The sequence below is a fragment of the Notechis scutatus genome, chromosome 1 (assembly GCF_049901735.1).
Source record: "Notechis scutatus isolate UNSWTSFEM ecotype Mainland chromosome 1, rNotScu1.2, whole genome shotgun sequence".
Classification (NCBI taxonomy): Eukaryota; Metazoa; Chordata; class Lepidosauria; order Squamata; family Elapidae; genus Notechis; species Notechis scutatus.
This window is the reverse complement of record NC_142009.1, coordinates 191,979,880-191,992,679: the sequence shown is the minus strand read 5'-3', so window position 1 is coordinate 191,992,679 and position 12,800 is coordinate 191,979,880. Positions and strand designations below refer to the sequence as shown.

Here is a 12,800-nt window from a genome sequence, read left to right as displayed (position 1 = left end):
GAATATGAACCAGTTGCCAAGGGTCTGAATTTTGATCATGTGACCATGGGGAGGCTGCAATTGTTCTGCGAAGAACAGTCATCAATCACCTTTTTTCAGTGCCGTTGTAACTTCTAATGGTCATTAAACAAACTGTTGTAACTTGAGGACTATCTGTACCATTGTTTTTAAATCACAAAGGGTGGCAGCAACCATACCCGGCTAAAGAAAACCCTGTCTAAAAGTATCATTGGGATGGAAACAAAAATGGAGAAGTGGGGCAGGAGGAAATCAACAACTTTTAACCCCTTACAGTTTATATCTGGGAGGAAGAAGGCATCGATAACCAGGGTCCTAAGCCATGTCCCACCTATTACGAGGTCAGCATACACTTATGGTGCAGATCTCATTTGTACAAGCTCTAGATCCACACCTGAAAATTTTGTTACGCATCTTTAGATTTTCATGCTTATTTTCCAGCTAGGCTTACTTTCATTGGAGGGTATTTGTGGTAAGGTGCTGATCCTGTGGCTAATTCAATGGCTGTTATTCCAAAGCTCCAGATGTCAGCCTTGAAGTCATAGCCTCTCACCTATCATAGGAAAACATAAAATGAGTTAATTTAGCAATGGTATATTGAATCAGTATATGACATAATAGAGCGGCGCGGTGGCTCAGTTGTTAAAGACGCTGCACTTGTCCGGCAGCCTGGGTTCAAGACCCAAGTGCCACGTGATGGGATGAGCGCCCATCCTCGCCTCAGCTCCCGCCAACCTATAAGTTCAAAAGCATGCAAATATAAGTAGATAAATAGGTAGCATTTTGGTGGGAAGGCAACAGCACTCCGTGATGTCATGCTGGCCACGTGATCATGGAAATGTCTTCAGGTAGCACTGGCTCAATGGCCTTGAAATGTAGATAAGCACCGCCCCCTAGAGTCAGCAACAACTAGCGGTGTCAACCTTGAAGCAAACCTGGGTGAGGCCATCTTAGAAGCTTCGTGGTTGCCACAAGGCAGAGGGGGAGAAAGGGAGGGGGGATTTGATAGCTCTCCTTTTGCCATCGAAATAAAAAGTTTTCTTGTGGGAACCAAGGTCATTCCAACAGGTGGCTAAGAGGAGGAGGAATGGAGTAACCAGGCAACCTGTCAGCACTACTATTGGACAATGTGACCAATGTGACCTGGTGGGGAAGGGGAAACTTTCATTTTTTAATTAGGTGAAAACCATGGGAACTTTCAGAGTCGATTCTCACCAGTTGTGCCAATATGATGTATCCAATAAATTGTTCTTTGAGGAATCCACCTGCCTCTGAATTCTGTTTCCAATGGGTACATTACTTGGAACACTGACAAGTGGACTAAAATCCACAGGGACTCCTTTACCTTTTATTTATATCACATAATAAAAATCTAGGTTTTATACCTGTTCCATGACTTCAGGAGCCATCCAACACGGAGTGCCAACAAAGGTCTTTCTTACTTTGTTACGGGTTACATCACCTCCTGTGGCTAAAAATGCACTCACTCCAAAGTCTAGGAAGAGAAAACACAAACATTCTTTTAGCATTCAATTCATTTATTAAACTCTGATTCCAAATATGAAGCTCCTGTTTTAAGTATGCAGCTTCAGCATGAGGCTTCTATTTAAATGAAGTGGTTAATTTAATGTTTTCTCAATAGGTAAAATGTTATGTAGGTTTTTAAAAAACGAGACATCTCTTCCATCTATGAATCATGTCTGTAAACATTTTTAGTCTCCTTCATAGCACCATAAAATACAAACAAGGGGCCTGTTTGTTTCACGCTAGCATTTCAGGTCAACATTCCCCTACACTTAGTTCAGAATGTAAAGATGCTATTATTAGATCTGCACCAAAATTCCAGCAGGGTAAGAGCAAAAACAAAAAAACAAAAGGCAGCCTGACATCTATTTCTACTTCAAATGTCTTATGAAGACATAAGATCAGAGGGAAAATGTGAACAGCCACGCAAGGCTTCAGGAGGGGGAGAAAAACTGATTAAAGGGTCAAATGTTGCAGGGGAAGTATAGCAACCGTGTGTGCGCAAATCAAGAAACAGCTAAAAGCATAACAGGATCACGTCTTACGACGTGATTCTAGGCTAGATGGAATGTGTTATAATAGTGAACTAGATGGCTTTAGGAATGGAAGGAAATGGGTCACAGGCAAGAAATGGGAACAAAAACGCCAAGAAGTAGATTCCTACTATTGGGCAAAAATTGCCAATGGCAAAAGGTTCTTTATTACACAGAGAACATTCGTGCACATACTTGAATGCAGGACTCCCTATACCCATCAATGTGCATGTGTGGAGGAGAGCAGCACCATATTCGAATCATCAGCAGTGACCCCATCCTTATTCTTTTTGTAAATACATCTTGATTCTAAAGCTATGATTGCTGGTTGCCTATCACTGCTAGAAGATTGTTTAGGAAGATTTGCCTCCCAGAAGAATGTAGATAGTGCTATACAGGATTCATACACAAATACTGCCATTTCCGAGATCAAGTCATGTGTTTATATAAAAACAGGCATTCACTTGATGACAAAATACCAAATACAATGTAAATCTGACACATATAAAGATGAACTCTCAAGAGCTGCGGTGGCAGTGGTTAGAATGCAGTACTGCAGGCTACTCTGCTGACTGACTGCAATTTGGCAGTTCAAATCTTAACCAGGCTCAAGGTTGACTCAGTCTTCCATCCTTCCGAGGTGGGTAAAATGAGGGCCCAGATTGTTGGAGGTGCAATATGCTGACTCTGTGAAGCACTTAGAGAGAGCTGTAAAGCACTGTAAAGTGGTATATAAGTCTAACAGCTATTGCTATTCAAGCTGCAGATCTACAATCAAACTTACTGTTCATTGCCTATTTACTTATTTCTTTTCACTATACTTTTTGAAAGTGCAGTAAAGGCCATTTCAAGATATGTGGTGCTAATTTGTGCTTCCCATTCTCATTATATACTTTCTTTCTGGGTTTTCCTTTTTTTAAAAAAAAAAAAAATTATTTGGGTTTTCACAAAAGCAAAATACAAATAAAACATCTTTTTTGAAAATAGCATGGTCCCAGGTTATCACTTCTTCATACAGACACAAAACTCATTTCATGCTCATTTTTATATTCTATTCCATATCTTATTACCATTTTATATTTTTGTTAGGGATAACATTGATTACCTAACTTAGTTTGGGTAGAATAATATATAAACTATGTTAGTGAGTTTAAGTGTATGTATCACTTTAAACTGTAAACCAAGTTTTTGGGTGCGGTTGTAAAATCACCATAAGAGGGAGCAAGAGAGCTCACTGTTTTCCTCGGCTTTTACTGGAATGCTGACAATGAAGGATTGATGGTGATAAACTGCGTGTTTGCTGAGAAGAAGAAAGGAGGTTTGATTTTCTTCATATCTCTGACTGCAAAAGAGATATATCACTGGACTGATTGATTGTAAGTTTACTGACCTCTTTTTCGACACTGGACTTTGCAAACTGAATAACCCCCGGACTGACTGAACTTAGTGTATGACATATGGACTGTTTTGACTATGCTATAACTCTTGCTGGAATAAAAACTATTTAACTTGTACAGTGTATCTGTCTTACTGAGTGTAAGCTACTACAACGTTTTGTCTCACATATCTGCCTGTCTGCTAGACTGCCGTTGCACATTCTGCTAGGGTGTATATCCCTAACAATTTTCTACATAGTTTTTCCCCTCTTCTAATTTTCTCAACTTTGTTTTAATTATCCCATCTCAATTCAAATCATTATATTTATACTTTTGTCTGTCCTGTTTCAATTTCACATTATCTTTTCTTATTAAGCAAAGTTTTCCCTGTAGTTACCAATTAGAGTATGACACCTTTATATCCTTTAATTTTATCCATTCAAACTCTTATTTAAGCTTCAATGTATATCTTTAAGATTATAGCATTCAATATAATACATAACTTCAAATCGAGTTCTGCTTGGTACATTCTTAAAATAGAGACTATATTCTTAAAAAGAAAAATATATATATATATATATGTAAATAAAACACACATTCCATTCCAATTCAATTCTATCATTAATATGCATTAAAATCTTAACATCTTTAACATTTCTTTTCAGTTAAATATCATACTTTCTTGGGAACACTTATAAACTTTCCATAGCTAATTCTTTTTTTCCCCATATTTCTCACTTATATTTTTATAAATCATTACTAATAATTAAAATGTTCCCTCTTAATTCTCTCAATCATTTTAATTCATTTATTTATTAACAAACATCCCACTACATTACAGCAAATATTTTATCCATCATCATATTTTCTAAAATTATTTCTATTTGTAATATAACAATGCTATCTTATGTACCTTTGCAGAATCCCTTTTGCAATTAAATTTTCACCCATTATCTCTAAACAAGCTTATGGTTACAATCCTTATATCTTTTCCCTGTTTCTCCATTTCTTGTTTCTGTCTTTTACAACTTCTTTTCCTTGCCTTCTTCTCCCTCTTCTTCTACCTCCCCTTTTTACCCCCTCGTCTCTCTACTTCTAACTCTCTCATCTGTAATCCCCTCTTCTATTGCTTTCTAATATTATACTTATCTTTCAAATTGTTCTTCTTTTTGGTTGTTTTTTCTAGTCTTAAACCTTTCACTCTCTTTCCCCCCTTTTCTTTTTCCCCCCACTTAAAATTATTTGATCATTAAAGATGGCTTCTTCTTTGTCCCAATCTTCTTGTTCTGCAAGCGTTTCTTGTTGCTTCTCATAGTTCCAGATCTCCATTTCTAAGAATTGAAACATGAAGCCAAAAGAACTTCTCCCTTCTTGTGCATCTTCTTTCCATTTTTTAAATTCCCTTTTCAGTTCTTCTAAGAGTGATACCATTTTAAAAACTTTTAAACAACCACCTGGTTAATTTTAGTTATCTACCGTGTTTCTCATATAATAAGGCTGTGTGTTATTTTTTTATTTTTTTTTTGAGCCCCGGAAAAATGGCTAGGCCGTCTTTTCGGGGGTGACTTAATTCCTCCCCTTTGCATCTTCGGGCGGGCGGCGACGGCTTGGATGTTGACCTCAGCGTTGGTGGGGCACTTCGTATCGGGGTCAACGCAGGCAGCACCATATCCGGGTGTGCAACAAAAGTACTTCCTAATGGCGGATTTCCGGTTTGTCGGCTTTGCGAGCGGTAGGGATTCGCGAAGCTGTGCGATCCCTGCCGTGCTAGCCGCTTTTGGGGCTCCGGTCTGAAAGGGTGCGGAGCAAGGCTGCCCTGCAGGGGCAGCTGAAGGTAGGGGGGATCCGGAAAAGGGTTTGGGGGTATTGCAGACCACCTCCCTGGCCGGCAGAACCTCCTTTTACCAAGACGGCGTAGCGGCGGTCCGTAATGGCCGCCACAAAGAAGCCGGCAGCTGGGCAAGTATGCGCAGGAGGAAGAGGAGAAAGTTTTTAAAAGTGAAAGTCTTCTTGGTCGATCCAGGACTCTGAGATATATTTAACTTAATTCCTGGAAGTGATGGCTTTTTGGATGATTCTTTCCACAAGAGAAAGTAAGCGGCAATTCTGAGGTGCTGAAAGGAAAGTTTACTCTCCCTCCCGACGGAATTAACAAACGGATATTGAGAAACCTGTTTTTTTTTCAGGTAAAACTAGCTTTATGGGATAAGTCGGAAGGGAGAGGACAAAAAATATATTTATCTGGTTGGATTTTGTTGGAGGAGATGCCTTAAGGATTTGGAGACAGAAATAAAATTTTAATAAGGCTTCAAAATACAGATTTGGATTTTCTTTTTTCCTTTGTCTGATACTACCCCTGGAAGAGAAAGTGGGAATTTTGGCTTGGCTTGGATTGATTGAGGATTGTGGACTTTGGGATTGTCTTACTTTTCTTTTGGAATATTTTGGTTGGAGTAAGAAGAAAGAGGGAAAAAAGAAAAGAAAAGATTTATAATGGCTTTCTCCCTTGAGGAACTGAGGGATGAATATGAGCAAACAAAAGCAGCTTGTAAAGATGGTATGGAAAAAGCTTTTCTATTTTTAGAAATGGCGCTGGTTAACTATGAACAGACAAGGCGACAGATGGAACAACAACAAGAAGAAGACGAAGACACCATCTTTAATGAATCCCAAAATTTATCTAAGGAAGAAGGAAGGAAGAAAGCGAGGAAAATGAAGGACTTAAGATCTAAAAAAATATTTAAGAAAGAGAAAAATATGATGCAAAATAAATACAATGATAGTAAACAAGAGAAAAAGGGAATACAACAGAGAAGGGATGCCAGCAAGACAGAGGTTAGAAGAAGGGGGGGTAGGAAGATCTGGTGGGGGAAGAAAGAAAGGGGAAAGGCGGAGAAAAGCCACAAAGTTTTAAAATTGGATGGGAAAAGAGGAATCTTTTTCAGGGATAAAGGGTAAAGTATAAATTTTCTTTAAAAAGATTTTGCAAGGTACATAAGACGGTATTGTAATATTTGTATTAGAAATAGAAAATTAGAATGGCTTAAGAGTTAATAAGAAATTAAAATGTTGAAATGTTTAATAATGATTGATTTTTAAAATGTAATAAAATATTGAAGGGAAAGGCAATGAGAATGTTATAAGATTTATTATTTAGATTTATTATTTAACTACGTATTTAGGAGGATACTATGTATTTAAACATTTCCGATTTATTACTCTGTTTTTATTGTTATTAAAAGTAAAAATTAATAGATAGAATGTACCAAGCAGAATCAGATTGGATATTAGGTGTCATTTTAAATGTTAATCTAATATTTAGGGAGAGGATAGAAAGGCATCATACTCTGATTAGAGATTTCAGGAGAAATTCTTTTTTTTTTTTCATTATAAGGAATGAGATAGAGGGATAATAAAGGATGGGCAAAAGATACAAATATAATGATTTAAATTAAGATGGATTGAATAAGATAGAATTATGAAGAGTGAAATGTGTGGAGAAGTATATATAGAAGATACAGAATGGTAAACAAAATAGGTAATGATCTGTAAGATGAGCATGAATATAATTAAAGCCCATATAAAGAGAGGTACCGGGGGCCAAGTTACTTTACTAAAAGATTTTTTATATGTTTGTTTGTGTCTGTTTATGTTTTTGAGAAGTATTGGTGAAACCTTTTAGAAACACAGAAAGATAATCAAGTCAGAAAGAAATAGAGGACAAGAGATGTTTTTATGTTCATTTAGAAATGGTTTAAAATAGAATTGTATTGTATAAGACAAGGTTTTATCTGACTTGTAAAATTTATAATGGAAAAAGGTTCAAATATGTAATGGTTGATGATGATTTGTTTGTTTTTGAAATTAATAAAACTTGTTTAAAAAAAAAAAGTACTTCCTAATGGCAAGCCCCCCCCCCCACCATTCCCCCCCTTTTTGCATGTTTTAATATAGGCCTTAATTTTGGGGGAGGGGCTTAATTTCATTTCATGCCTATAAAACATGCTGGGACTTCCTATTGGGGGAGGCCGTATTGTTGGAGAAACAGGGTAGATGCAAAAACCAAAAATCACCAAATAATCCAAATAATCCAAGGCTGTTTCTACTTGCTTCTTTTTTCCACTTTCTCTTCCTGGGGTTCTATTATTTTGTTACCAAGTTTTAATTAAAATGTATCTTTGAGGAATCTTGTTAAAATATTACTGTAAGTTCCTTTTAATTACAGTTCCATTCCTTAATTCCAGGCAGTCTCCTCCATTTTTCCAGATCCTGCCCTTTTATTCTTTTTTTTTCTCCTTTCCTGCTTTTAAAAACTTTTAAGTGTCCAGAAATCTTTATTATCCCTTTGACTTTTATTTTCAGCTTAGACACCTATTAATGTCAAAGTGGATTTTTTTTCAATTTCTTGCTTAAGTCTCTTAGCAATCAGTATAAGGAAGGGAAGAAAAAAAACCTAATCCTTTCCCTTCTCTCTCTCCTTCACAGCTTCAAAATCTTCTTTGGGAACAATGTTGTTAAGTTTAAGTTCCAGGGTACCTTATTTGTTGCTTTTGCTGTTTGACCCGGTCAACCAAAATTTTCTCTTCTTATCTTCCTCCTGCACATTCTTTTCTGGCCGAGTTCTTCTTTGTGGTGGCCATTTTTGACCACCGCTACAACCGCCTTCGGGAAAGGGAGTAATGGCCAGCTGGGGAGGAGAGATGCGGCTCTCCTCAACCCTGCAGGCAGTCTCCCCCCTCTTCACCACCTCTACGGGGTGGCTTAGCCCCAAAACCAGCCGGCTCGGGGCGTTCCAGCGGCGAGCACGGATCGAAGCCTCGGAGAGATAAGGTTTCGGTCTGTCACCGAAGAAGCTCAAACCGGAAGACTTTTCTGGGTTTTCCTAATGCTTTGTACATGATGTTACTCTGAAGTGGGCTGGATCATTCACTTAGTCCAAACTAGAAGTGAAAGCTTACCAACTGGTAAAGATGGGACAGGATGTCATGATCAGAAGATATCATATGATATCAAGCCCAAGCCTTGGTGTTTTATTAATCCCTGAATGTTTTGGTGTCTGAGAATGATCTCTTTGGCTAACTTTGGAGGTGCAGTCCTTCTCTAATGAAGTGGGAAGATAATGCATTTTTGTCCTATTTGTGAACTACTTGAAAACAGCAGTCTAGGTTCAACAGATTCATCTAACAGGGTTCTTATATTCTTCTTTAAATAATTTAACTATACCTACAGAACATCTGCACCCATCTTAAAATCATATAACCCTCCTATGTTCAGACAATCTTTTTTTTAAAAGGATCCAAGATACACAATTAAAATTACTTATTTTAAACAGGGTGATAGTTGTAACAAATAGAATTTTACAACTCTTTGCTGGGAGCCAATACATATGAGTTATGCATATCAATATGAATCCTGGTCTTAAACTTGCAAGGAAATAATGAAGTCATTTCTCTTAGCAAGTTTTTTTTTCAAAACCACAGGAATTATTTGAAGCTAGTAATGCTTATATAATATTCAAAAACAATCACTTCTTAATTACTGAACACGCTATGTCAAAGCATTCTTTCCATTCTATATTAATGTGCAATTTAATTCTCTTTAGTCCCAACAATTTGGATGACACAACAAAAGTCATAAATCTAAGTGCTAGTCTACATTTATTACAGCAATTATTTCTAGCTTGCAATGATACCATTCATAAGTTAAAATATCACTAGCAATTACATATCGGGGAAGGGAAGGGAAGGGAAAGGAAAGGAAAGGAAAGAAAAGGAAAGGAAAGGTAGGAAAGGAAAGGAAAGCTTTTTTGGTAACAACTTGGAACTATAATGCTAAAGGACAGACTAATTTATAGCTAGTCTGTCTTCAACTCTTAGCTGCTGGGTTGACTTCAAAGTACTATTTCAGGCTTTTGATCATGAGTTCTCAAAAAGTATCAGGCATTATTGCCAGGATTTTCAGGCTGTCTAATGCTCTTATAATCTGAGCTACAAGATGTGTCCCTGAAACATTTAAAGCTGCCTTCCTATTGGTTTAAGCTGTACATTCCTGCCCTCTTACCAGCATTTTAAAGGTTGTAAAAATGTAGCGCTCACCTACAGTCACTAAAAAGTAAATGCACAATCACTCACCTACATTACAAAATGATACAGTCCCAATTGTTCATATTTAACAACATTAAACCCATTAGATAGAGAGACACAAATTATTTTTGGTGGGGGGAAAAACCTATTTTTTTTTTGACAAAAAAGGACAATTGGAAGAGAGATAGTTTTAAATGTCTGCAAATATTTTTAATATGTGGCAAATATTTTTGATTTCACCATCCCTTGGGAGGGTTTGGGGGGATCTTCAGGGGTCCTCACAGCACATTTTAAAGAAACACTGAGCCAGAGGAAAAATACGCAATCTTCTATAGAAAGATGAGTGACACTGTTTTCAGTAAATACAACTCACTTTCATTGAATACAGCATTTTTATCAGGGCCTCCTTCTGTTCAGTCACCTCCAACGAAATCCCTCTGTTATGCAATCCCTTCAACTGTCTAAACTCTTTGTAACTTGAAACAAAGCTATGTATATACTCACATTCTGTTTTGAAAAGCGAAGCCCTCGTTAAATTAAAGAGTTAAAGATTTAACAAAAATGATTTGTCAACAGCAAACCGAGCATTGGATCCAAGATAATTTTGAAAGAGAAGAATGAAGACCACTTAATAGCTCTTTTTATAATATATTTCCTTAATCTGTCAATCACAGTTCTGGTGGAGATGTTATCATTACTAATTCAAAATTGTATTTTTATTTGAGCTTTATTTTCCAATACAAAATAAATTGCCAGAAATTGCAATTGTTACAGGATACATGCATAGCATGCTGTAAAGCTAAATAATAAGATACTGTACATGCCTCGATGGGCAAAACAATAAAAATATTTTCAATTTATTAGCAGGCCTTTTTCTACTTTCAATCAAAATAATGGTTCTTTTTGGATCTTTATATCATGGCTTGTGTCTAAGCCACTTTGCTGTGGTGATTAAGGTACCAGGCTAGAAACAGGGCGATGGTGAGTTATAGTCATGCCTTAGGCACTAACCAGCTGGGTGACCTTGGGCCACTCAATAAACTTTAACGTTTTGCCTAGTTGCCTAGTTCAACTGAAATATTAAAAATATGGTTTCTTGTTTCCTCTGAAATGGGAAGTTAAGATCCATAAAAGCTTTCCCGTAACATGTCAGAAATGCAGACAAAATCCTCATATTCATATTACAGTTTAAGCAGAAGTATTTACTGTACAAACCAAGAGAATGAATGAAAATACTATAAGCATTTGAGGTCAGTCAGCTGTGTAAGGAAAAATAAGATGATAGAACTAAGGGGGGGGACATACAATTTTAGGTATTTTTTTAAAAAGGGAATCACTCGATTATGGCAGCATACAAATATGAGAAATAAATGACTTTGGTTTGGTACATATTAAGCTGCCATGTGATTTGTATTATTTTGCCTTAACAAATTTTGAGTGTTTACCCATTATGGTTTATCATTATTTTTTAATCATAACAGGCCATTGTGGCTTATTTAATAAAGAATCCTGAACTGAATTGTGACAAAATGTTATGGTGAACTAGGCAGCCACCAAGCTGATGGCATAGGTCACAACTACAAGCTTCAGGTCATTAAGATTGAAACTAGTGTCTTAGTATCAGGATAATTTTGTGATGGTTCCAAGTCAGGAACTGCAATGCTGGTATACTGATTTTTATTGTTCCAGAATTAAAACTCAACACCTTGCCAAAGTCTTTAATACTTTATCACTTTTACAAAGCAACATTAGGCTATGCATGCTATGCAATGCATTATTTAAACAAACCAGATTTAAGAATATTGAAATCTGAATTCTTTGCCAAGGTGCCAAGTCTGTACCTTTCTTTTTGCTAAGAAAAAAAGGGGTTTCATAAACTTTCTGATATTTTCTGATACTGTGACTCTTTAAAATACTCAAATGAATTTGTGTGACATTATCTCCATAAATTAAACAATTGCCTTCACTGGCTGATAGCTGGTCAAGAAATAAACAGACCACTCACTTTTAATAATTGATTTTTAATCTATACACTAAATAAAACAATGAGATCCATAGAGCTTTATAAAATAAAAATATATATTTCATTGGAAAGAAGTCAAAAGAATCCCAGTGAAAGGAGTAGGATTCACACCTTAATGCAGAAGATTCTCAAAGTGAATATAACGATAAAACCAGAAACTTTTCTTTTGGGTTAAATGGAAAAAGACTTGGAAAAAATATGGAACTTTGATGTTATGCAGTATATGTTGACAGCAGCAAGATTATTTTATGCACAAAATTGAAAGGACACTTTGATTCTCAGAATGGATGAATGGCTGTAATAGTTGATAAGAGTTAGCAGAGATGGCCAAATTGACTGCTTTGATTAAAGAAAAAACACAATCACTTTTGTTTCTGCTTGGAAACCGCTTCTGGACTTTGTGCTTGCGGTGGAAAGAAATGAAACTTTGATTTTGGGTTTTACCAATTAGATAGGTTTGTTGTTATAGAAATGGCTAGTTCATACTATTTATGTAAAGGTAAAAAGTTGAGTATTATTCTATTTTACTGCGCCAAAGAGAGTCGGAAGTCAATCTGTCGTCTTTCTTTTCCCCCTTTCCCTACACTTTTCTCTCCCCTCTTTTCCTACTATTTTATTTCGTATTTTTGTATTTTACATTATAAACTAATTTTTTAAAAAAATAACTTCTGTATAATTTAAAAAACATTTTAATGTAAGCAGGAGATTATATATTATATTGCATTGCATCATGTTGTATTGTATTATATTATGCAATTTATATTGCATAAGCTTAAAATTGGGATTTCGTTTTGAACACAGTCATTTTCATTCATGGAATTTCCTTGCCTTAAAACACTGCCGAGTGCACCATGTGGCATTGCTTTAAGCTGCTTTATTTTTCTCTCTCCCAGCATAGATACACTGTGTGTGATTTGCAGCTCTCACCCGTTCTCCCTTCTCCACTGCTGCATTTCCCTCTGCAGAATGAATGTCAGATCTAATTAAGTGGTAAGGCTCTTTTGCTTTTTATATGATTTTTTTTACGCCTCCAAGTCAGTGTTGACTCCCGAACTAGTCCCTGCAGTTTTCTTAGCAAGATTTTCAGAAGTGATTTGTCACTGCCTTCTTCTTTCTACAATTGATTGACTGAGCCAAGTAACTTACACAACTTTGTGCCTAAGGCAGGAATAGAACTCCCAGCCTCCCAGTTTCCAAACTGATGCTTTAACCACTACCTCAAAGTGGCTCTTCTTTGTGCATA

At 36.4% G+C, this 12,800-nt stretch overlaps 1 protein-coding gene across 5 annotated transcripts in view; it reads right to left on the bottom strand.

The window, feature by feature from the left end:
- STK39 (serine/threonine kinase 39) overlaps positions 1-12,800 on the bottom strand; it is a 143,331-nt gene that overhangs the window by 68,673 nt on the left and 61,858 nt on the right. For all 5 annotated transcript variants that reach the window (XM_087949773.1, XM_087949775.1, XM_087949777.1 and 2 more), the window contains 2 exons: positions 1,404-1,513; positions 470-571 (listed from right to left, as the gene is read on the bottom strand). In XM_087949773.1, coding sequence (XP_087805899.1) covers positions 470-571; positions 1,404-1,513 — 212 coding nt within the window. The remainder of the gene's footprint in view (positions 1-469; positions 572-1,403; positions 1,514-12,800) is intronic.